Here is a 27,153-nt window from a genome sequence, read left to right as displayed (position 1 = left end):
CAGTGCGGAGTGATTTATTAATGTGATTAGGCCCGTGCTATGATGCTGGTTTGAAGCACGGCTAGAAAGCTATTTCAACCTATCAGATTGCTTGGTCGGAACTACCTGTTGTATAATAAGGCTTAATTAATGTATGTAATACATTCATTAATATTATAATGTATTAAGGCTTAATTAATGTATGTAATACATTAATTAATATTATAATGTATAAAGGCTTAATAATGTATGTAATACATTAATTAATATTATAATGTATTAAGGCTTAATTAGTGTATGTAATACATTCATTAATATTATAATGTATTAAGGCTTAATTAATGTATGTAATACATTCATTAATATTATAATGTATTAAGGCTTAATTAATGTATGTAATACATTAATTAATATTATAATGTATTAAGGCTTAATTAATGTATGTAATACATTAATTAATATTATAATGTATTAAGACATGTAAGGCTTAATAATCAGTCTGCGTTGCTGGTCTGAGGTGAGTTCAGACTGTAGGTCTGGTTGTAGCTCTATGTGGAGATGAGGAGACAGACACACATTAGATCTACCAGTCCAAACTGGTTGGATTGTATCCCCATAGACATTTAGGGCTTTGGTTCTCAAAGTAGGGTCCGGGGACCCCCAGGGGTCCTTGAGGGGGTACACGGGGGTCCCCAGCAAAAGTACCTCACATAGCGTCACAATAATTGTAATCACTTTAACTATTATTTTATACTTTGGCTATTTAAACATAGCAGATCTATCTGCTATTCACAATTAATTACAATTAACTGCTATTAACAATGTTTGGAACATTTTCAATAATTTGGATTTTTTTTAATACAAATCTTTTATTCTGGGGGTCCCTGTAACAACTTATTTTGAGATGGGGGTCCGCGGCCAAACACGTATAATTATTCATTCATTGTTTTGTGTTCACTAGACGTACCTCACTGTCTTCATTGTTTTGTGTTCACCAGACGGCTGCTATCAGCTACGACTACCTCACTGCCTTCAAACACGTGGAGCATGGAACAGACGAGTACTGGAGCCTCAGGTCCAAGGTAGGACTGTTCACCTTAACCCTAACCCTCACCATAAAGGTCCTTACCATAGACTGTATAAATGAGATGGACAAAGCCACTCCGCTGCTTTCTACAGACCGAAAAGGAAGCCGATTGTGCCAAGACTGTAGGTCCGCCATCTTTCAATACGCGTCAGAATGAGACCAGACCATTATTGGTTGGGTAGCTTGTCAATCAAGAGCGGGGGGCGGGGAATGAATGCTATTGGTTGTGTAGCTTGTCAATCAAATCATCCCGCCCCTCCTAGAGAATAGCCTACTTTATCGTCAATTTTAAAATAAATAGGACCATAATTTAGCAAAACACATATCCTGATGATTGAAAGGAGACTTTAAACTAGCGACTGGAAGCATATAGAATTTATGACAATTTTTATTACCGTAAGAAAATCTAGTCTAAAGTTTGTCAAAAAACCCATTCACTTGCGTTAAAATAAATTCTTTCTGACACCGCAGGTTTTTTGTCGGCCTCATCGTAAATATCTAAGACTTGCCCCTTGGTCCTTACACAGCGGGGACCATTTTCTCATGCAAATCATTCTTTAAAAAAAAAACGTATAAAGTCAATGCAAGCTTTCACATCAACGACAAAGTTTCGTGGAGCGAAAAATGCAGCTCCTATTTTTTCGCCCCACAGTGGAATATTGCGGACATTGGCTTTATTTACTCATTAAACACGCTAGGCCATCCCATCCAACTCCTGTTGAAGATGAGTCAGCCAGATGCGTACTGGAGGCCATAAAGCCCATTGGATATCAAAGTGGGGCATAGAGAGAGGGCTGCCAAAATACATCTTTGTCGACAAAATCAGCTGTGGATTTATTCGACTAAAACTAGACTGAAACTTTTCAGATGACTATAATATGACTAAAACTAAGTGACATTTTATTTAAAAGACCCAGACTAAACTAAATCAAAAGTTGCTGTCACAATGAACACTGTCACTGACCAGCTGTCGTCTTCCAGAACACGGTTCTGTCTCTATATATACTTGATGGCTGATGGTATTGCTTCCTTAAATTTGCCCACAGCACTATCGGATAGATTTCTACCAAAGACATTTTTGTCCAATGGTGAGTAATCAATTCATGTAAAATCAAAAGTTATTAAATAGTGGTCGGAAAGGTTCTCATTATATGGCCTACTTGTTGTTAACTAGTTGTAGGAACTATTGTTGTATTGCTGTATTGGATCTTGCTTAGTCGATACATTTTTGTATTAGCTCGTGCTCATTTGATTTGGCTATTTTATCTCATGTGTTTAAGACAGTAGGTGCTGATATATTGCACTTTTACCTTAGCGCTAGGTATACTCTTGGTTGCTTGTTTTTACAGGAAATGCACTTCAGACTTCTGATGATTAGTAGTTTCGTTCCCTACCTATGTTGAATGCACTTATTGTAAGTCGCTTTGGATAAAAGCGTCTGCTAAATGACTGTAATGTAATATGGGAAGACTATGAGATGTTCAATTTCAATACCATAGACCAAAACAAGGTCGAGGGTATGGTTGAACTTGTGAGTAGGTTTATCGACACACTGAGAGAAACCGATTAACGTAATAAACACTTTACTGAGGCTATCGGTTACTACATCCACATGGATATTCATGTCGGCAGCCAAAATGATTCTATCAGAGTCTAGGACTAGGCGTGATAGAAACTCTTGAGAATTCAGATAGAAATTCAGTGTAGGCCCCAGGAGGTACACTGTAACAAATAATAAAGGCTGTAATGATTTCCAGCTTGGGTGTGAAAGAGTGAGAACCAGACTTTCAAACGTTTTGTAAGTCAGCCTGGGTCTGGGGCTGACTATTACGCTTGAGTTGAATATGGCTGCAACTCCACCTCCAATTCTGGCCGGTGTCTCGAGGAATATGAGCATTTGTGTGACTTGGTGGGGTGGCTGTATTTAGACAGACGTATTCTTGCTCACCCAGCCATGTTTCGGTAAGACAAAGTAGATCAAGATGGTTGTCTGATGTGATTTAATTTACCAATACACCTTTATAGCGTAGAGATCTAATGTTCAGGAGTCCACATTTAATCATTTTGTTTTGTGGCACTACTGTATTAATTTTGATCTGTGCCAAGTTTTTATGCACAGCTCCTCGAACCCTTGGTTTCATATGCCTAGGGCATTGGTTCTCAAAGTGGGGTCCGGGGACCCCCAGGGGTCCTTGGGGGGGCTCCAGGGGGTCCCCAGCAAAATGTGTTAATACAGCATCACAATAACTTTAACCACTTTAACCTTTCATACTTTGGCTATTCAAAAATAGCAGATCTACAAGCTCATAGCGCGGCACTCGGTGCCACATGAACACTTGTGCAAACCTTTGAATATATATATATATATATATATATATTTTTTTTTTACGCGAACATTTGTAACTCAAATCTTTGCTTCTGGGCAGAGGTCGCGTAATTGCCAGTTTTGACTGTTTTTTTATGACAAAGACCGGAAAAATTAAATCTCTCCGGACATCCTGACCGGTTGATAATGACACGGCTGTTCATTCATTATCACCGCAAAATTAGGCACATCCTCTGCTTTGCAAGCTCGCTCTCTCTCTCTCTCTCGCTCTCTCGCTCACTCGCTCTTTCTCTCTCTCTCTCTTAACAGTGTGCGTGTGTTTCTGGGAGAGAGAGAGAGGTAGAAAGAAAAGAGTTTGTCACACGCTGTTAGGTTACACCTATTTCCTGTTACTAATAACCAGTGTAAAATGTGCTGCATTGGGCGGTAAATGGGAGACACTTTATTGTGAAGGTAGCCTACAACAGGAAAAAGAGAGCTAGTTGTTGCTGCTGCGTACAGACTGCGGTCTCGGCAGACAGACAGAGACACCGCGGTCCGGTTACAAGTTACATTATATAAAGTTGTGTATTTAACAGCCAGTCACACACAAGTTGTATCATTACGAGTTAGAATATGTCACAGATACTAGGCTAATACAAGGGCACTTGTGAGTAAAGTTGGCAAGTTGCCCTACAGTTTAAACAACAGTGCAGGTTGAAGATGAAATCTAACACAGATGCGTAAATACTCTTCACAACAGCTATAGGCTACTGCAACTATGGCATCGAGCTGAAACATGACGTTAATCATAATCGTGGACCTATTTTTAACTCTATGAGGTGGACACGTTAAAACGTTACCACTTTGAACTGAATAGCTCTATGAGGAGACCACAAGGTTCTCACAACTCATCAACTTTCCCACGGCTGTCCCAACTAGACGCACGGACGGCATCCACTGTCTAACTATACATTATAACCTCCTGTGAGTGAGTAGTGGTCTATAATGTATTGCCCTAACAGGTCAGCTGAGCCATGTTATGAAGGATTGGAGGAGGAGTGCCCTTTGATTAGAAAATGCATACAAACGCAATTGATTATTGAGAAACCATTACGCACGCAGCGGTCATGCGCAAATGGTAATGTAGGTAATTAATGTATTTGTGTAAGATGACCCTGCTATATAAAATGTGTATATTATGATGGTTCATGTTCTAATAGCTCAATCCAAAATATAATGCTGTAGGCCTAAGTGTTAGGCTGTATTTACGCACCTGCTTGTCATTAATGCATACAAATAATTATGAGCGTTATTTTTGTCAGATGTCCGGTAAATTTGAATCCTTCCGGACATTGGGACCGGCAGATTAAAATCCTAGCGCGACCCCTGCTTCTGGGGGGTCCCTGGAACAAAATATTTCCGATGGGGGTCCACGGCAAACACATATCATTTTGGGGGTCCTTGACATGAAAACGTTTGAGAACCACTGGCCTAGGGGGTCGAGTAGTTTCAAATGTTCTAATTTGTAGTGTAGGTGGCTGCTGTGGTGGAAGCACAGAGAAGCGTGTAGGACTGCAACTCTGCTTCCTGGTCCCAGCTCTGGGTGGTCATAGTTTATTGATAAACTCGTCTATATTTCTAGAGATGAGCGCTGCACCATCCCAGGTTGGATGTATGCAGTCTCTCCCCATCAGACCGGTTTTCCCCTCCAAAGTTTGCCAATGATTAACCCATTTAGACCTGGAACTGTGTCATTTTTAGATTTGAGCTAAAAAAGCATTATTTTACACTTTGGCTATTCAAAAATAGCAGATCTACAAGCTCATACGAGCTTGTAGATCTGCTATTTTTGAAAATTTGTGAAAATGTGTGCAAATCTTTGAATATATATATTTTTAAAGCGAACATTTTTAACTCAAATCTTTGCTTCTGGGGGGGTCCCTGGAACATATTTTGATGGGGGTCCGCGGTCAAATACATATCATTTTGGGGGTGAAAAAGATTGAGCACCACTGATATAGAAACATACGTTTTTCAGAAAACTGTTGAGATTTAGGACACATGTAGAATCGACTTCAGGTCTCAATGATTAATAAAGCCCACGTTATTATCTGGACACCACCTTGATAACCAGCGGTTGAATGAAGACATACGGGCATATTTTAGTCATGTGAAATGTTTTTAGTAGTATTTAAAGACCTCTCTATAGAAAACATTAGGAGTAAAGAGACAGGTCAAACATTGTGTCAGAAACATGTGTTCACAGAACAGACCTGTTGATCACTGCTGGCAAGCCTCAGCTGTGAGGACACAGTGTACTGACACCCTCTGGTGGTGATGTTGTGGCACTGCATCTCATGTCTCGAGCTCAGTGTGTATTTACTGTGTAGAACAGGGCCAGGGCCAGGGGTCTAAAAGGTTCTGCAGGTCAAGGACCCCTCAGCTGAGAGACAGATGAAGCAGGGACCCCCCCACTACATAGTGTATGACATTGTGTTGCATATTGAACTTATCATAGATAGTTTCATAGACTTGTTTGACAGACACTGTTATCATGTTGTGTCAATTTATGTTCTTGTTTGTTTGTTTGTTTGTTTACATGTGATCTTTATCTATTCATATGTTGGATTCATGTTAATGTGTATTTTCAGACATTTAACCATTTAAACCCTCCATCCAGTAAACTACACCAAACCTCTTTGCCCAGAATAGCCGATCACATTGTAGATTTGCTATTTTCCCCTCAGAATAGGGATGCCATTGGTTCATGTAAAGATTTGACGGCCCCCCCTGTAGTAACTCTGAGGACCCTCTAAGGGTCCCGGACCCCCTGTTTGTTTGATTGATTGAATAGTTTTTGAAGAGCTGAGGTTCAAAAAGCCACCCGTCTCATCAAAAGGTCAAAGGTCATCTCGGAGCAAAAAAAAAAAACAGGTTATTCTCAGCACCGCTCAGCGCCAGTGTTGCCAGATTTTGCGAGAGAAATAAGCGACCAGGGTCTATGAAAACAAGCCCAAAAGAAGTGATGTATAATAGACCACATGAGCACTTCACCTGTATACGTCTTCTATAGACGATCTACAAGCTCGTTGTGAGCTTGTAGATCTACACACAACAAAAAAATTACGGAGAAAAAAAGTGCAAAATGTGGAATATTTGTTGAATCATTTTAACAATACAAATCTTTAATGGGGCACAACTTATTTTAAGATGGGGGTCCGTGCACAAATACATATTTCGGGGGGTTCTAGTTTGAACATGGTTTAAGCAACATTTGGTAGCTGGAAGCCTCCCCAAAAAAAACACAACCCACAACCACCAGTATTTAAAGTGGCTTATGATAAACAGACATGGCAACACTGTTCAGAGCCTGTTGATCGCTCTCTAATGCAGACGATGAGACTAGTGGAGGCAGAGCGGCCGTCTCTTGTAGTCTTGTAACGCTCACGGTTCGATCCCCGGGCCGCACCTGGTACCTGTCCAGTACCTGTACCTGGACCGCACAGGGGTGTCCTGGGTTACTGTCAAACACTACCCTTCCTCTTAGCCTGGCCTACTTGTTGTTAACTAGTTGTACGAACTCTTGTTTTATTGTTTTATTGGATCTTGTTTAGTCGATACACTTATGTGTTTTATCTCGTACTTATTTGTTTTTCCTATGTGTCTCATGTGTTTAAGACAGTAGGTAACTGATATATGTCACTTTTACCTTAGCTCTAGGTATACTCTTAGATGTTGTTTTAGAAGAGAATGCACTTCAGACTTCTGGTGATTAGTAGTTTCGTTCCCTACCTATGTTGAATGCACTTATTATAAGTCTCAATAATATACACACACACACACACACACACACACACACTCTCTCTCTCTCTCTCTCTCCCCCCCCCCCCCCCCCCACACAGCTCAGGGAGTTGGGGGCTCCTTGGCTATTAGCATCTCATTAGCATCTCATTAGTGAGCCGTGCAAACAGCTGATGGGAAAATTAACTGTAGCTTACTTAAAACCTCATGAATTATTAATGACGTGTGTGTGTGTGTGTGTGTGTGTGTGTGTGTGTGTGTGTGTGTGTGTGTGTGTGTGTGTGTGTGTGTGTGTGTGTGTGTGTGTGTGTGTGTGTGTGTGTGTGTGTGTGTGTGTGTGTGTGTGTGTGTGAGTGAGAGAGAGGGCTTGAAGGTTATTGCGTGACCCTTGTTAAACAGGCCCCCTGTAGGCCTGCAATGGGATTGACTCCTCAGGCTATTTAAAAAACGGGGAAAGCAGCTGTGTCATTTTATATTTGAGCACATTTTCATATATATATGTATATATATATATATTTATATAGTAACATACGTTTTTCAGAAAACCCTTAGGATTTAGAACAGTGGTTCCTGTAGTTCACCTGGTTTTGTCGTCTCAGTTAGGAAGGCACTGTAAGACAGTGTTTCCTAAACGGAGCACTCCTGCAAACTTTGGAAGCCATTTTTATCCAATCAAGATGGAATATGAAAAATGGGAAAGACACGTTTCGTGTAATGACTATTAGAGATACTGTGTACCGATGTGCGTGATTTTTGGACAAAATCTGTAGGAGTACTGTCAAAAAATATATTTTGCACAAATCGGCCTCCTGGTGGCGCTATAAAAGGCTCATGTGAAACATTTAGGACAGAATTTCTGAATTGGCATCCAGGGAGTGTGTGTGTGCACAGTTTCACTGTGATCAAGCCAACGGTGCCGGAGATTAGCTGTTCACAGACGGACACACACACGCACACACACACGCACACACACACGGACGGACGGACGGACAAACGGACGGAGGGTAAAACATACTCTCTGGCCTTTCGGCCTGGTGGAGACAATGAATAAAAGGTTTAGTTGTGGTTGTTGGATGGATCACTTTATTGAAAAAGCCAGACGCCTCGCTGTAACATTATGTTACACACTTGACATTGACCCCCCCCCTCCCCCCACAGGCCAAATAAACTAATTCCCCATTATCTGGGGGGGGGTCTAATTGATTGACTGGTCCCAGTGGAGTCCTGTAGTCTTTTATTTGTCCAATCGGCTTCCTGCTGCATTATTAATGATGTGTGTGGGCGGGGCCACCGGGGAAATGTAGCCGTCATCTACTGTGTGTGTGTGTGTGTGTGGGTGTGGGTGTGTGGGGGGGGGGGGGGGGGGGGGGGGGTAATAATGAGCCTGTCTAGGACTCTGAAGGTCCCAGAGGTCTCAAGTACGATTCCGGCTCTCAGTAATGTGTTTAAGTGTCCCTGAGCAACACTTAACCCCTAAACTGCTCCCCCAGCAGCACTCAGCTGGGTGAAGCTGGAAAGTGAAGTTCCCCCAGGGGATGGGATATCAACAAACCCCCAGGGGATGGGATATCAACAAAAACAAGAGGAAATATAGCTGCAAGCAGCGATAATACGGGGCCAGTGAATAGAGAGAGAGAGAGACATGGAAACGGAATAGATTGAAGAGAGTGACATGGAAACAATAGATTGATGAGAAAGAGAGATGGAAACATAATGGTTTGATTGGACATCTCAACCTACTGCCATTAACAGGATTCGAACTCTCAACCTTCAGACTAATAGGCTGCAACACTACCTATAGTGCTATAGCTTTGTCCAGGCTGATATTGTCTGTTGAAGATCATAAACTCTTGCCTTCTTTCATGAACCAAGCCCCTGTTTCACTAACACTAAGATCACTCGTTCACAAACCATTTACCAATGAAGAAATTGTACATCTCCTCAGAACCAAAACTAGTGAAAGTAGCCGATCTACAAGCTCACAAACCATGAAAAGTTGTGAGATTGTAGATCAGCTATTTTCAGAATGAAGTATGTCATACGTTGAAAAAACGTACTCTCAAATAAGCATTTCAGGTTGTCTTTACCATTTGCACATGTATTCATTGATACAGTCATGTTGTTTGCAATTCAACTTAAATTAAGTCTGCATCAAGTGAGGCTTGAACTGGCGACCCTGAGATTGTGAGGCCTTCATTTAAGGGAGACGCCATTGGCCCAACAGATAAGTAACTGTGAAAAAGGAGATCACACAGATGATACAGTTTCACGCAAATAGCTGAAAAATCCTGGGTTTAAGTGTTTTTCAAACTGCTCAAAATTGCGGACAATCTAAGGGCGGAGCTTACTGGTCAAAGCGATAGATGTGTTCCTCATGAGTCAAGGCACATGTGTAAGCAAGTTTCACGACTTTCGGCCAAACGAGGCATGACTTATGCCTGTTTAAAGTATGCCTTTTCAAAAAATTGCTATAGCGCCCCCTTTTGGCCAATTGGAGTGAGATTGGTTTCAGTGATATTTGGAATGACCCTGTACATTTCTGCCAAGTTTCAAAGAAATGTGAGTCTGCATGAATGTTTTAGGCACAGATGAATAATTTTCATAAAACTGTAATAGTTAAAATCTATCTCCTCCTGGGATTTTTGAGCAATCTGCACGAAACATTTTACACATGAACTTTGGACCACTGCCTACAAAAAAATCCAACGGATTTTCCATAAGTGAAAAAATGCAGAAGTTAGGAGCCAATGACTGTTTTTCATATAATTCAAAATGGTGGGCGATCTAAAGGTCAGAGGTCAAAAGTCAGACCACGAAAGTTGTCGGGCATGAAGAGACGCATGTGTGTATCGAAGTTTCATGGTTGTAGGTCAAACAGGGCATGAGTTGTACCTGTTCAAAGTTGGCACTTTCAATTGAGTGCTATAGCGCCACCCTTTGACGAATGAGTGTGAGAATTATTTCTTGGTAGTTTTTCATGAGCATCTACCATATGGCCGAGTTTCGTAAAAAGCGTATGCACGGTTAAGCCAGAACTGGCAAAAACAGGTATTTTTCAAACTGCTCAAAATTGCGGAAAATCTAAGGGCGGAGCTTAATGGTCAAATCGATACGTGTGTTCCTCATGAGTCAAGGCACATGTGTAAGCAAGTTTCACGACTTTCGGCCAAACGAGGCATGACTTATGCCTGTTTAAAGTCTGCCTTTTCAAAAAATTGCTATAGCGCCCCCTTTTGGCCAATTGGAGTAAGATTGGTTTCAGTGATATTTGGAATGACCCTCTACATTTCTGCAAAGTTTCAAAGAAATGTGAGTCTGCATGTATGTTTTAGGCACAGATGAATAATTTTCATAAAACTGTAATAGTTAAAATCTATCTCCTCCTGGGATTTTTGAGCAATCTGCACGAAACGTTTCACACTTGAACTTTGGACCACTTTCTACAAAAATTTCCAACGGATTTTCCATAAGTGAAAAAATGCAGAAGTTAGGAGCCAATGACTGTTTTTCATATAATTCAAAATGGTGGGAGATCTAAAGGTCAGAGGTCAAAAGTCAGAGTGTGAAAGTTGTTCAGCATGAGGAGACGCATATGTGTATCCAAGTTTCATGGCTGTAGGTCAAACAGGGCATGAGTTGTACCTGTTCAAAGTTGGCATTTTCAATTGAGTGCTATAGCGCCACCTTTGGACGAAAGATTGTGAGAATTATTTATTGATTGTTTTTCATGACCATCTACCATATGGCCGAGTTTCGTAAAAAGCGACTGCACGGTTCAGCCAGAACTGCGAAAAGTGGCAGAAGAAGAAGAAGAAGTGACAGAATAATGCGAATAACAATACGTGTCCAGAGCAGAGCTCTGGCCCCGTAAAAAGACAGAAATCAGTGGTTCTTTGTAAACCCAGTGCCAACAATGTTACAATGATACTAATGAAGGCTCTGTTCCATTCTGGTCAAACAGAGTCAGGGTGTTGACTCACTAGAAACACTCTGCTACACCAGTGGGTCTCAAAGTGTGGTCCAGGGACCCTCATGGGTCCTTGAGGGGGTTCAACATGGACCCTTACAGGTCTGTAACTCTGAGAGTGTACAAATGGAACCAAATGGACCCTTAAGGGTCCATTTGGTTCCATTTGTACACTCTCAGACTTATGGGGGTCCTTGGAATCAAACAGTTTAAGAACCACTCTGCTACACTAAATGGAACAGAGCCTTCATTAGTATCATTCCAGTTGGTTCCATGTGTACACTCTCAGAGTTATAGACCCCGGAAAGGGTGCTTTTTGGACCCCTGGTGGTCCCCAGACGCAAGATTTGAGAGCCAGTGATTTTAGGCTGCGTTTTCCACCATGTTTCCATGGAAACCAGCGGAAACACAAGACCAGTCTCTGCCCAAATACGGGGCTTTGGAGATGATGTCATCGCCGTGACCTCAGCACAGCGACTCAGACCAAATGTTTTATTCTTAGTCTGATAGATCCATAGATTCATTCATTCATTCATTCATTCATCTGTTATTAGTTTAAATTAGTCGTCGGTACTTTCTGAGACAACGATGTCCCGGCATTATGAAGAGCTCCACGTCCGCGGCTACGACGAATTCTGTCAGGCGGTGTCGGACAGGGAAGCAAAGAAGGACGTCGTCATCTTCGCGTATTTCTGCGGCGACAGAGACGAGCGGACGGGCGTGAGCTGGTGTCCGGACTGCGTGCGGTCTGAGCCGGTGGTCCGCGGCCAGATGGCTCACCTTCCGGAAGGCTCTGCGTTCGTCTGCTGTCAGGTAGGAGACAGGAGCTTCTGGAAGGATCCGGACAACGCCTTCAAGAAGAGCCTGAAGCTCAGAGGGGTTCCTACGCTGCTGCGCTACGGAACGGCCCGCGTGCTGCTGGAGGAACAATGCTGCAACGCTGACCTGGTGAAGACCATGTTTACCCAGAAGGACTAGATCAGTGGTTCTCAAACTTGTTCAGGTCAAGTACCCCTAAATTAATGCGGATTTGGCCGCGGACCCACATCTGAAAAGATTTTCAGATGTGGTGTTAAAAATGTAAAAAATATCCAAACATTTTCAAAGAATATCAAGATTTTTTTGAAAATAGCTGATGTATGTAGGGCCCCGGGGGGTCCCCGGACCCCACTTTGGGAACCCCTGCATTAGACCACGGACCACCATAACTCTGAGAGTGTACAAATGGAACCAAATGGACCCGTAAGGGTCCATTTGGTTCCATTTGTACACTCTCAGAGTTACAGCAACATAAGGGTCCATTTGGTTACTAACTATCCAACATTTATCTGGGTACCCCCTGGAACCCACTCAAGGACCCCTGGGGGTCCCCGGACCCCACTTTGAGAACCAATGGACTAGATGATGTTTACCCAGAAGGACTAGATCAGGGGTACTGAACTACCAATCGTGAAGGTCCACACATTTCTTTTTTTAATAAGGCAAAGGTCTGTTTATTTAAGTTGGTCAATCGAGCCAGACTTATGAAATGGGATTCCCTCCCAACCAAACCACTTAATAAAACTGGGGTGCAGAGCAGCGGCAAAAAATGCGCCTGCAAAGCGTGCGTCTGCGAAACTTTCAGTTTTTTCTTTTTGTCTTGTTTTTTCCCTCTAATTGTCTCCGCCAGTATGGTGGAGAGTATGTTTTCGTCTCCGTCCGTCCGTGTGTGTCCCCGTCTCAGCCAAGCTAACATTGGTCAAGCTTCACGTGACACGTGACAATATGTTGTCACCAATGCTTTGATTGGCTAACGAGACGCATGATGAAATAAAAACCTATAAATAGCTAAATCACTTCAAAAAATCATTTATATTTTTTGAAGTGACCATCCATCACTGTGATGACCACTGTTGTTTCTAAATATGAACGGGGTGTGATTTTCTGTCTCCGCCAGGAGAGTTTTACCCTCCGTGTGTGTGTCCGTCTCAGCCAAGCTAACATTGGTCAGGTGACACGTGACAATATGTAATATAAATAGGTAAGACAGGATTAATCAGGAACAGTACTGTGCTCTGAGGAGCACATTTTATAGTTTAATAATGTGACACTGTGTTATGTTAATTCTTCATTATTAATTACTTACAATAGATACGTGGGTTCAGGTTCTATTAAATAGGTATTTTATATTATTTTAACACTTATTTGTATTATTCTAAATGACTTGGGGGGGGGGGGGGGGGGGGTCCAATCTGAAGCTAGGGGAGACAGATCTCCCCCGTACCCCCCAGGATTTCCGTGCCTGGTATGAAAACAAACATGATTTCTACTAGCATAAGACAAACAAATATTTTAAATTGAACAACAATTCAAATACTTTTTAAAGAACCCTCTCTTTTCATGGACCATAAACCTTTTATACTTTGGCTATTCAAAAATCTACAAGCTCATAGCGCGGCCATGCTATGAGCTTGTAGATCTGCTATTTCTTTTAATTGTGAAAATGTGTGCAGATCTTTGAATACAATATTTCTTTAAGCGAACATTTTTTTACTCAAATATTTGCTTCTGGGGGGTCCCTGGAACAAATTATTTCAAACACATTTTGGGGGTCCTTGACATGAAAAAGTTTGAGAACCACTGGACTACATGATGAAAAAAAAAGAAGATAAAGATCAATAAGAACTTAGACTATATTAGTTCCATTGATAACATTTGAGAACCACTGGACTAGGGAATCGCACTCATGAGAAATGTCTCTTTTTGGTTGAAACGGTCGTTATAAACACTACAAAGTGACAGGTGTGTTAGGAGACCACCTGCCACTCATCGTCACACCATCGTTGTGTTTAAGGTGGTCTGAGGAGATCTCTGTCAGTCTCTACCTCGTTGTGTTTAAGGTGGTCTGAGGAGATCTCTGTCAGTCTCTACCTCGTTGTGTTTAAGGTGGTCTGAGGAGATCTCTGTCAGTCTCTACCTCGTTGTGTTTAAGGTGGTCTGAGGAGATCTCTGTCAGTCTCTACCTCGTTGTGTTTAAGGTGGTCTGAGGAGATCTCTGTCAGTCTCTACCTCGTTGTGTTTAAGGTGGTCTGAGGAGATCTCTGTCAGTCTCTACCTCGTTGTGTTTAAGGTGGTCTGAGGAGATCTCTGTCAGTCTCTACCTCGTTATGACGCCTCCGATCACATCGAGCATGTTTGATATTTGTGTAAGTCATTATAGACACAAGACCATGGGTCTTCAACAGGGGGTCTGGGCCCCCTAGGGGGTCCTCAGAGTAACTACAGGAGGGGGCCGTGAAATCATTTTGTCATAGGAACTACTTTTTTTTCTTCGTTTTTTTTTTTACATTAACCACTTGAACACTAGCTGGCATTCCTATTCTTCTGGGGGGAACATTCAACGAAAATAGCTGATCTACAAGCTCACAAGTACTGTATTCACCTCTGAGATAATAGAGTAGAAGCATAAAACATGGACACATTATAATGATATGAAAAAGTAAAAGTACCTTAAACTGTACTTTACTCTGCAGGCATGCACTTCCTCCTGTGTCCACTGGATGGCACCAACTGACCACATTCAATCACCACCAAGCAGCATCCAGAGAGAGAGAGAGAGAGATAAATAGATAGATAGAGAGAGAGAGAGAAAGGGGGGCAGACAGACAGACAGACAGACAGACAGACAGACAGACAGTAGGGTCCTCAGCGTTGATGAGCACGTCATGGCAAGGTAAACCTCTAGCAAAGTGTTCCTGCACTTTAAGTGTTTCATTCAGAATGTACTTTTCCTCTTCCTACAAATGTAGTAGAATCATAAGTAAAATATTTCTCTTTGAAACGTAGTGGAGTTAAAGTCTTTGTATCTTTGTAAAACAAAAACATATATATACTGTATATACTCAAGTAAAGTACAGGCACACAGGAAATGTACTTTAAATGTAATTCATGTATTTAGTTTTTGTGTTAAATTGTGTTATTTAGTTTCAACCCAGTGCTCATTTCGTTGACTAAAACTATAGCGAAAAACTACCTAACAGTGTTAATTCGACTAAATTAACACTGTTATTACAGTATTAATACTTTTACTCCCTCCTCCTCCTACACTGTAGTTCATGTGTGGAATCACCCGGTCCTCCACACAGGCACAACATGAGTCACACAAACATTTTGCCATCTGGGCTTTAACAGCATCTGAAGGCTCTGAGCTGTTTGACCGGCCCCGCCAAGAGCCTGACCCTAGCGCACACACACACACACACACACACACACACACACACACACACACACACACACACACACACACACACACACACACACACACACACACACACACACACTTAGAGAGGACAAAGATGTAACAATTGGAGAAAGTGAAAGTGTTGTCACGATTGGGCAGAAATCTTGTATCTCCACGTTTCACATTGAAATGAACGCCCTACTTCATCATACAACCAAACTCTACAAAAGTAGTGAAATTAGCCGATATACAAGCTCACAACGTCGCAATGTGATGCAATGTGAGCTTGTAGATCGGCTATTTTCACTATTTTACTTTATGTTAAGTAATTATAAAAAATCACACCCTGTGTGAAGGAAGCGGCGCCTTTGATGAGCCCCGTGACGGCTGGTGCCGCTAAAAATAACAGGGTTTTGGACATACAAGGTTTCCTAAAATAACAGTACATACTTCAGCACCATAAAGCAAAGTTTGTTGTTTACCCAGGGTGTCGGACTAAGCACGAAGCTTGTTTCCAGCCGGACCCTGCATGGAAGCCTTGCTCAAGGGCTATTCAGCGGTGATTCATGATTGATGTGATGAATTGGGGAATCGAACTAGGGACCTTCCGGTATCAAGGCCGCCCCTCTAACCACTAGGCCACCGCTGCCACTATTTGCCACTATGGAGAGCTCTATCTAGTACACTACATACTTCAGCACCATGGATAGCTCCTATCTAGTATGTTACATACTTCAGCACCATGGATAGCTCCTATCTAGTATGTTACATACTTCAGCACCATGGAGAGTTCTATCTAGTATGTTACATACTTCAGCACCATGGATAGCTCCTACCTAGTATGTTACATACTTCAGCACCATGGATAGCTCCTATCTAGTATGTTACATACTTCAGCACCATGGAGAGTTCTATCTAGTATGTTACAAAACAACACGCCGCCGCCATTGGGATACCCCGTGCAACATAAAAAATATAATTCTTGTAATTTTTTTAATTTTTTGTTTTTACTGTTGCACATTTTACTCCGACGATTTGGGTACCCCACTATACACGCGCCCACGCTGGGCCCTGTGCGCGGCTGGGGTTGAGGGGGGCGTAGCCCCCCGAGACTCTAGTGTTACATACTTCAGCACCATGGATAGCTCCTATCTAGTACAATACATACTTCAGCACCATGGATAGCTCCTATCTAGTATGTTACATACTTCAGCACCATGGATAGCTCCTATCTAGTACACTACATACTTCAGCACCATGGATAGCTCCTATCTAGTACACTACATACTTCAGCACCATGGATAGCTCCTACCTAGTATGTTACATACTTCAGCACCATGGATAGCTCCTATCTAGTATGTTACATACTTCAGCACCATGGATAGCTCCTATCTAGGTACCATATAGTACATAATAATTACGTATATTGTACCTTCTGTATGCTTGTGTGTGTGTGTGTGTGTGTGTGTGTGTGAGAGACAGAAATTTGTACTGAAATGTTCAGCAAATGTTTTTACTCCATCTTTACACACTGTCTATACCTCTCTCTCTTTCTCTCTCACTCACACACACACACACACACACACACACACACACACACAGGGAAAAGGGGGCGATGGCCAGCCTCCACCTATCCCAGAGTGCCTTTCTATTGCCATGGCGACGCAGCTATCAAGCCGTGACGGTGCCTCCGGCGGGGACACACACACACACACACACACACACACACACACACACACACACACACACACACACACACACACACACACACACACACACATGGTACGATACTCTGCCTCTACTTGATAAACAAGTGTTATTATGGTGACAACGTCCCACCTCGTCGCCCCCTAGTGGCCAGCTCCCCTCATGACATGGTCTGATTGAAAGGCCTGTGTTTAACACATCACCCGCCAGGGTATTAAACATGGTCTGTCGTCCCCTCTGCCAGCATCATTACCTTCATCTCATGCATTCTGAAACACCGTGGAGGAGACATTGTGTTAACCCATTGAGACCTGAAGCCCATTCTACATGTCTCCTAAATCCCAACAGTTTTCAGTGGTGCTCAATGTTTTTCATGTGAAGGACCCCCAAAATGATGTGTATTTGGCCGCGGACCCCCATCAAAATATTTTGTTCCAGGGACCCCCCAGAAGCAAAGATTTGAGTTAAAAATGTTCGCTTTAAAAATATATATGTTCAGAAGATTTGCACACATTTTCACGATTTTTCAAAAATAGCAGATCTACAAGCTCGTAGCGCGGCACTCGGTGCCGTGCTATGAGCTTGTATATCTGCTATTTTTGAATAGCCCAAAGTGCAAAATAATGCTTTTTTAGCTCAAATCTAAAAATGAGACAGTTCCAGGTCTCAATGGGTTAAAAAAAACAACTAAAAAGGCGTAGGGAAGGGGTAAGAGGAGGGATCTGTGTATTCAGACGGACCACAACGTTCCAACCGCGATCCACCATTTTGGGGCTGTGGCTCGCTGAAAACAGTGGTTTTCAATGCAAAAAACAGAAACTGAGTTACAGCTGTTTTTCTGAAAATCCCATAGTCAGGACGGGCGGAAGTGAAGCTTTTTGGAATGATGTCACATCCACATTCTTCTTCTCTGAGTGACGATGGATCATCACATAGCTGTGTTACGGTGCCTAAAACAGCGTGCCTTATTTTTAGCGCTGGCGCCGCTCTATACATAGTATAGAGCGGTCCTGCTCTATACCTGGCTTTTCCGTCAACGTTCTGATTGGTCAGGTCTGTCAACGTTCTGATTGGTCAGGCCCGTCGAGGTTCTGATTGGTCAGGTCCGTCAACGTTCTGATTGGTCAGGCCCGTCGAGGTTCTGATTAGTCAGGTCCGTCAACGTTCTGATTAGTCAGGCCCATCAAGGTTCTGATTGGTCAGGCCCGTCAAGGTTCTGATTGGTCAGGCCCGTCAAGGTTCTGATTGGTCAGGCCCGTCAAGGTTCTGATTTGTCAGGCAAGGGGACTATTCATGACATCACTATGATGTCATGAATATAGAATTAGATGTCTATATAAACAATGACTAAATAAACAATGAGTAATATCTAGAAATATTTAGTAATTTCATTTTATTATTCATTTGGCTAAAGTCTCCTTCTAGGTAAGTTTTTAGCGGCGCTAGCCGGATCCTGCTCTATACCTGACTTTGTCCGTGTTCACCGTCAACGTTCTGATTGGTCAGACCCGTCAACGTTCTGATTGGTCAGACCCGTCAACAAAGTGATTGGTCAAGCTTCACGTGACACATGGCTATAAACACATTATAAACACATATCGATGACATAATGTATCTAAGGCGCCGCTACCTTCACACAGGGTGTGATTTTTTTTAATAGAACTACTTTATGCGAAGTGACTACTGATACCTTCTGTAACCACATACAGCCGATCTACAATGTGACGCGTTATGAGCTTGTAGATCTGCTATATTCTGAACATTTCAGTACTTTTACTTTGGTACTCAAAGTATATTTTGATGCTAAAACGTTTGTACACTGCAAGCTCCAAAAAAAAAACATACTCTCTCGCCATGCCTATTGGCCTGGCGGAGACAATAATGTTTTGGTTGGAACTGAAAAACGGGAGGTACCTGACCTGTACCTGACGTGACGTCACGACCAAATCACTTTGGTCTGTTCTGAGACCAATTTACAGAAAAGCCCACATTTGCTGTGAAAGCCTGAGTGTTCAAACTGGGGTATTGTTGGGGATAGAAGAGAGGAAGGGGAGACCAGAAACACACAAAAAAGAAGAAAAAGTTAAAATTCATGGTGGAGTCCCTTTAACACATTGGGTGCCAAAACCGTATATATACGGTTTTTCAAAAACTCACGTGGAGTGCCAAAACCGTATATATACGTTTTTTGGTCTTTTCATTGGATTACTGTAAATTGATACTTGATGCAGCCTCTCACTGAATTTGGTGCGGCTACATGAAGGAGAACCGCAAAAAAACACGTGATCGAAGTCATATGACCAAATCTTGGGCTTTAAAAGGAGGAACTGCAGGCTGCTGTCCTCCTGTGCATTCCAAACTTTTGTTTGTAAAGAGCCATTGTGACTGAGAGAGACCGAGACCGACAGAGAGAGAGACAGAGTGAGAGCAAGTGAGTGAGTGTGAGCGTGAGTTTGAGTTAGTGATAGTGATAGTGTTATAGTTTAGATATATAGATAGATTGATTGATTGAGAGAGTGATAGATATTAGATAGATACATTTGATTGAGAGAGTGAGTGATAGATATATAGATAGATAGGTTATAGTTATAGTTGTAGAGTGAGATTGTATTGTGAGGTTGAGTGTTGAGTTTATTGTGAGATTGAGGTTGAGTGTTGAGTTTATATTGTATTTTTATTGTATTGTAAGCCTAGTGAGCTAGTTTTTTTTTGGTTAGAAAGGGCGAGGAGGTTATTATAGATTTAGCGGAGAGAAGTGGAGAGAGATATAGTGAGGGAGAGTGGCGAAAAGATATAGAGAGGAGAAAAGGAGTATTTATATAGTAGGTTTAGAGGGGCGATACTGTAGATCTATAGGTGAGAGATATAGATTTATTTTATAGTGTAGTTTATAGTGTAGAATATGTCAGGATTAGTTGGCTCTAAGCGGCGCGGCGGGCGCCAACCGTCCGGGGGTCCGTCGCAACAGCAGAGGACAATGCGGGACTTCTTCGCTCCCCTTACGAGTGGAACAGTACCACCACCAGAGCCTCCATGTATTCCACCTCCAGTGGGTCCTGGTGGAGCCAGGTCTGTGGTCCAGGACCACGATCACCGCGACCCGGGCATGGTGCCTGGTCCTCGTCGGGTGTCTGACCGGGTGTCTGAGCTTGCAACGAAGCCGGTGTATGTGCATCTACCTGTTGCTTCAGGGAGCGATGAAGACTCATCATCGTCTTCCCTTTCAGATGACGGCTCTGATGAGTGGGAACCAGCTACCAATGGTAAGAATACATACATTTTATCGTGTTTGTGTCGTATTTGATGGGTTATCTAGTTGATATTACGGAGAAAACTTATCATAAAGTTTCCATGGAATCGTGGACTACGGTAATAGTTGCCAGGTCTGCTTATTGTAAGCCACTATAGGCTTGTTTTTTTCTGTAAAGCTGCTTGTAAAATGGTTGCGAACTTGCGATTGTGAGCTTGTTGTTAGGCTACAATGTAGGTGAATCGTATGTCTATCAAATATAGTTTTATTGAAAGGCAATCCATGGTTGGAGTTTAGAAAGAGAACGTCGGGAAATCCGACGATCTGCAGCTTGAATTGTATTATTGTGAATGTGATTTTCACGGCTATTGTCCAGTTTTGAAGCCTTCATGTGGCCAAATAACTATAGGCCAGATGGCACTTGAAACCTAGTTGAAAATAGCCGTGACAATATTATATAGTCTCTGCTTTTGGCATGTAGTGGCTGCTTTTGAGCTTGTTTTCATATACCTGGTTGCTTATTCCTATCCCAAGACCTGGCAACCCGAATCAGCAGGCATGGCCCGAATAAGAGGCCACTGTTATACGAAAGGAGGTGTCTGCCTGGCAAGAAAAGTGTGTCTATTCTTACCGTTACACTCACTGTGTACTAGACCCTCCCATTCTAACTCTAAGTTATAGGTTCATTTACTTTACTATAGCCTGGTACTGATGAGATGAAAATGATGTATTCTGTATACTGTAGTATACATATGCTTCTGATCTGTGATTATGACAATTTTGACAATTTAGCCTATGTACAATGACAGAATGACAGATGCAGTAGGCTAAACTATGTATTGTTTGTGGCAATCATAAAAAATAGCAGATCTACTAGTGACTACCAGAATCTAGTTGTGAGCTTGTAGATCTGCTTTTTTTTGTTTTAGCAGGTGCAAAGCTCCCTCAAAGAGATAATGTCAGGTCATGTAAACAAAACACAACAACACCTTTGATCCTGTTCCCCGGTCACAAGTTCATGTAAACAAAATGGCCTATTCTGCTTTTTTTTGGGGGGGTGACCCCCCCTCTAAGACAGCTTCAAAGAGATAATGTCATGTCAGATAAACAAAACACAACAACACCTTTGAACCTGTTCCCCGGTCACAAGTTCATGTAAACAAAATGGCATATTCTGCTTTTTTTGGGGGGGTGAGCGAGCCCCCCTTCTAACTAGCTTCAAAGAGCTAGAAGGTCAAATTGTCTAAACAAAAAAAAACAATACAGCTTTGATGCTCTTCTTCCTTTGATGTAATCTTACTATGGGGTGCCTTGACCTAAGAACATATGCATCTGTCATCCCTCTGGATAAGAGTGTTTATGGCTAAATAGATTTGATGTACTACACTACACATTCTATGATCCTATAGCATACTGAGACACTACACTGTCTCTGTATTCTATGATCCTATAGTTTACTGAGAAACTACACTGTCTCTGTATTCTATGATCCTATAGTTTACTGAGACACTAAGAACATATGCATCTGTCATCCCTCTGGATAAGAGTGTTTATGGCTAAATAGATTTGATGTACTACACTACACATTCTATGATCCTATAGCATACTGAGACACTACACTGTCTCTGTATTCTATGATCCTATAGTTTACTGAGAAACTACACTGTCTCTGTATTCTATGATCCTATAGTTTACTGAGACACTAAGAACATATGCATCTGTCATCCCTCTGGATAAGAGTGTTTATGGCTAAATAGATTTGATGTACTACACTACACATTCTATGATCCTATAGCATACTGAGACACTACACTGTCTCTGTATTCTATGATCCTATAGTGAACTATAGGATCATAGAATCATAGAATACAGAGATTTTTTTATTTAGCCATAAACACTCTTATCCAGAGGGATGACAGATGCATATGTTCTTAGTGTCTCAGTAAACTATAGGATCATAGAATACAGAGACAGTGTAGTTTCTCAGTAAACTATAGGATCATAGAATACAGAGACAGTGTAGTGTCTCAGTATGCTATAGGATCATAGAATGTGTAGTGTAGTACATCAAATCTATTTAGCCATAAACACTCTTATCCAGAGGGACTTCCAATAAGCACAATTAGTTAGCTAATGAAATGCATGTGTTCTGTCAGGCATCTCATAGTAACATCGTTTATTATGCCTAAATGTATTTGATGTACTTATATTGACCAAGTATATTTTATCTTAGGCTCCGACACGGAGGAGGAGCTGGAAGCTGTTGGGGCGTCTGTTGGGGCGTCTGTTGGGGCGTCTGTGTATCATCAGCGTGGTAAGTAAAGACATTACAACAGGAATAAAAAGTATTCATTCTAAGGTGTGGACGAAATCAGATTATGTTATCATGATTGCTTATGTTACCTTGTTGTCAGTACATTATGTTGTTTATCTTATTCTATTCATTTTTCTACTCTATGATACATTTTAGTTTACATGATGTAGAGCCAAGATGTCTCTGCTAGGCCTGATGGCTATTGTTTATAGTACAGCTTGTCCTTGTAACATGACAGTATAGCCATGTTCTGATTACTTGTGCTCTTGGCAGAAGGGTTGTACAATCCTCCATCGTCCACAGGGGTGAAATTAGTTGATTTCATTTTCTGTAAATCATATTTACCAAACTATTTCATATTTTACTGTGATTACAGACACACAGTCGGAGGAGGAGGAGGAGGAGGAGGAGGAGGAGCACACACCTGTAATGCCACCTGTCAGCCGTAATCGAGGTAAGAACATTTTCTGTTGTCACACTGAGCTCTCTTTTACCACACAAATGACAAAATATGTATTTTATGCAGGGGTCATCAATATGTCCGTACAAGACTTTGCCTTGTCTGTGCCAAATGTTTTTCATTTTTACACACCATTTTATAGTGTTCTTATTTTGATCATAACACCCAATTACTTGAATGTCAGTCTCCAGGTTTTCTACAGAATATGTATGACACTGATTTACTATGACACCATGTATTGAACATTTTATTTTCAAGGACCCCCATAACTCGAGTTACGGGTCCATTTGGTTCCATTTGTACACACTCAGAGTTACAGACCTGTAATGGTCATTTAGGGCTAGCTCTTTGTGTTTGTCTATATTGTATGTCCATGGCAAAAATAGAATTTTGTCAAAAATGTCCACCACAAGCCAGCATGGCGATGACACCTGATGTTATGGTAACTTATGCATTTCTTATTTCCAGGTGGTGGCAGGCCTCGTAGCGGTGCAATTGATGAGCTTGTGTGGTATGAGTCAGCAGACTCTTGGCAGCCGAAGGACATCCCTTTCAGTGCTGGGACTCCAGGTCCTCGGAGCAGGGCCGCTGACCTGCAGTCTGAAGAACCTGTGGACTTCCTGGAGCTGCTCATCACAGATGAGCTGCTTGAGCACATCGTGGAGCAGACAAATATTTATGCAAAACAACGTGTTACAAGCGCCCTGCCACATTCCAGACAGCACGCATGGGGAAAGAAGGAGCTGACTCTTGGGGAGCTGAAGCAGTTCCTGGCGCTGTTGTTCCTCACCGCACTGATAGGGAAGCCAAAGATTGCAGACTATTGGCTCACTGATGAGATCCGAACCACTCCCTTCTTCCACAAAACCATGTCCAGGAACCGGTTCCAACTCATCCTCAGTAACCTCCATTTCGACAACAATGAGACCATGCACACTGAGGACCCGCTGTGCAAAGTCCGCACAGTCTTGAACACCTTGCTGTCTAACTTTCAAGAGATGTTCCTGCCAGGCAAGAACATTAGCATAGACGAGGGAATGCTGTGTTGGCGAGGGCGGCTTTCTTGGAGGGTTTACAACCCAGCTAAGCCCATCAAATACGGCATTAAATCTTATATCTTGTGTGATTCTGTCACTGGGTACATGTACAACATGAAACCGTTCTGTGGGGAGAAGGTGCCCCTGCCAACCACCATCACTTCCCTCCTTGGTGACCTAAAAGGTTATGGTTTTCATCTCTTCATGGACAACTATTACAATTCAGTGAAGCTGTGTAAACTCCTCCTTGGTCTTCAGACCCATGTGTGCGGGACCCTACGCACGAACAGAGGGGAGCCACCAGCCATCAGGGAGCTGACCACCTCCAAGCTTCCCGTTGGGTCAACCCTGATGCGTCACACGGACGACGTCATGGTGGTGGCATGGCACGACAAACGGATCGTGAAGATGGTCACCACACTCCACCAGCATGAGACGGTCCCTGCTTCCCAGTGGAGGAGGGAGAAGAAGAAGAAGGGTCAACAAAGGGCCCCCAGCCGGTTGGTTGAAATACAGAAGCCAACATGCGTCGCCCAGTACAACAAGTACATGAATGGCGTCGACAAGTTGGACCAAAATCTCGCCTACTATCTAATTGTCAGGAAGACATGCAAGTGGCCAAAAAAGTTTGTCAATTATCTGTTTCAGATCAGCATGTTCAATGCCTTTGTCCTGTTCAAGGCAAAACATCCTCAGGGCACTGCCAGCTGTAAAAACCTGAAGTCCTTCATCTACCTCGTCATCAAATCCTGGGGCTACCTCGGATGCCTTGGGGAGGAGCCCCCCCCCCCTCCTCCCCAAGAGGAGGAGGAGGAGGGGGGGGCACCAGCACCTGAACCACCTGTACACGACCCACGGTGGAGGGCACCAAAAGAAGACCCCGAGAGCAGGCTGAACAGGATCGTGACCGACCATGAACTGGTCAAATACCCTCCAACCAAAGGGAAAAAAACCCCTCAGAGGGCATGCAGGGTTTGCATGCGAAAATCTGAATCACAGAACAAGAAAAGAGACCCAAAGAGAGACACAAGGTGGATGTGTAAAGGCTGTAAGGTCCCCTTGCATGTTGAATGTACAACATCGTACCACTCGAAAAAGGACCTCACTAAGTGGTAGAATCACAGAATGTCTTTTTTTTTGTTGCCTAATGCATATTTTTGCTTATTATTTTGTATTGATTGGCCTAATGCCTACTTTTAGCATAATGCATATTTTTTTCTACTAATCATATGAAGGTTATTATTTTGAGCCTAATGCCTAATTGTTTTACTTTTCATCTGCTGTGTATATAGTGTGGCCTAATGCCTAAATTTGCACAATTACTTTCCACTAAACTATCTGCTGTGTGTATATAGTGTGGCCTAATGCCTAAATTTGCACAATTACTTTCCACTAAACTATCTGGTGTGTGTGTATATAGTGTGGCCTAATGCCTAAATTTGCACAATTACTTTCCACTAAACTATCTGGTGTGTGTGTATATAGTGTGGCCTAATGCCTAAATTTGCACAATTACTTTCCACTAAACTATCTGGTGTGTGTGTGTATATAGTGTGGCCTAATGCCTACATTTGCACTATTACTTTCCACTAAACTATCTGCTGTGTATATAGTGTGGCCTAATGCCTGAATTTGCACTAAACTATCTGCTGTATATAGTGTGAAGTGTGCTGCTTGTAGTGAAACTTTTTTTCAGTCATTATATTGTTATTACATATGCTGCTGCTGCTGTCTGGTTGGAATCCGACCTGTACACAAGAAAGAACAATAAAGTACAATCTTGAACCTTTGAAATTTGATTTATTGTTATTGTAGTATTTATTGTTATTTGATAACTTTGAAATTGAAATTAGCTGAACTAGGTGCACTTGAAATACATTGGAGTGAAAACGAACCTCTTATGTTTTCTGTAATTATTCTATTATTATTACTATGCTGCTGCTGTCTTGTATGAAACCAAAGTTGATGTATTATTTGAGAACTTTGAAATAAGCTGAACTAAGATGCACTTCAAAGAGATTGGAGTGACAACGAGCCTTTATGTTTCCTATCATTATTCTATTGTTATTACCCATAGGAGTGAAAACGAACCACAAAAGTATTTTCAAAAGCGTTTTTTTTTCTTTTCTCTAAAGCAACTACTATTGAGATGACTACTGTCACTGAAGGCAAAAATAAATGTCAAATTATTTTTCCAAAAAAAAATGAAAAGAGAAAAAAAAAGTTTTACTAAAACGGCCATAACTCTGTTTCTAAAGAAAAGGTGCTGATTTTGGTGAAATCAAGCTGTATTCAACAGCCAATATCTCAAGAACGGAACATGCTATCGACTCACTTTTTTTTCTGGTAAAAAGTAGAGAGTCCAATCTTTATTTTGAGATATTTGGTGTTTATATAGCAATAGCACAGAGTATTCTGTGGTCCTTGAAAGATGAGCCAGAAAGCTTGAAAATGCTGGCACTCAGTGTACATCATTTTAAAAAACCTCTGGCACCCAATGTGTTAATAATGATTATGTTATATTGTTGCAGGTTCACAGGCGTTCAGCAGAGAGGTTGAGGGACCTGTGCTGTGCCAACCGCGGGACCTTCATCAAGGTGGGTCATCAACACCAGGGGGCGCTAGACTGCCTCTGCCGGAGGAGTAATAATACATCATAATAATTCATTAAAGTATTTTATTATTATGTCTTATTATTTATTATTTTATTTATTCATGCCATGCAGGTGGGTCAACACCTGGGGGCGCTAGACTACCTGCTCCCAGAGGAGTACACGTCCACGCTGAAGGTTCTGCACAGCAGAGCTCCTCAGAGCTCCATGGAGGAGATAAGACAGGTCATCAGAGAAGACCTGGGCAAAGAGGTACCTTTAATACTTAAATACTTAAATACTTTAATACTGTTATTATAAATAAGACAGGTCATCAGAGAAGGCCTGGGCAAGACCTGATTTCATTGATAACACCTGTGAGGGAAGTAAGGAAGAGGCCCAATTTCTTTCCATAAAGGCTGCTGTGCATAGA

At 42.0% G+C, this 27,153-nt stretch overlaps 3 protein-coding genes across 4 annotated transcripts in view; all 3 read left to right on the top strand.

Moving 5' to 3' along the window:
* adck1 (aarF domain containing kinase 1) overlaps positions 1–27,153 on the top strand; it is a 109,665-nt gene that overhangs the window by 5,871 nt on the left and 76,641 nt on the right. For both annotated transcript variants that reach the window (XM_084045374.1, XM_084045373.1), the window contains exons 3-5: positions 978–1,061; positions 26,661–26,726; positions 26,856–26,993. In XM_084045374.1, the coding sequence (XP_083901500.1) occupies positions 978–1,061; positions 26,661–26,726; positions 26,856–26,993 (288 nt within the window). The remainder of the gene's footprint in view (positions 1–977; positions 1,062–26,660; positions 26,727–26,855; positions 26,994–27,153) is intronic.
* On the top strand, positions 11,731–12,120 carry LOC311036936 (thioredoxin domain-containing protein 17-like; the record flags this gene model as incomplete). Its single annotated transcript, XM_084045947.1, has 1 exon — positions 11,731–12,120. One exon carries the CDS (start codon positions 11,731–11,733, stop codon positions 12,118–12,120), a length of 390 nt encoding a protein of 129 aa, XP_083902073.1.
* LOC311036935 (piggyBac transposable element-derived protein 4-like) lies at positions 20,046–25,431 on the top strand (the record flags this gene model as incomplete). Its single annotated transcript, XM_084045946.1, has 5 exons — positions 20,046–20,331; positions 22,552–22,632; positions 23,009–23,086; positions 23,561–24,695; positions 25,422–25,431. The coding sequence occupies 5 exons, from the start codon at positions 20,046–20,048 to the stop codon at positions 25,429–25,431; spliced, it is 1,590 nt and encodes a 529-aa protein (XP_083902072.1).

Source organism: Gymnoscopelus microlampas (genome assembly GCF_963454915.1).
Source record: "Gymnoscopelus microlampas genome assembly, chromosome: 20".
Lineage (NCBI taxonomy): Eukaryota > Metazoa > Chordata > Actinopteri > Myctophiformes > Myctophidae > Gymnoscopelus > Gymnoscopelus microlampas.
Note: the sequence above shows the minus strand (reverse complement) of the source record. Positions and strands in the feature narration are given on the sequence as shown.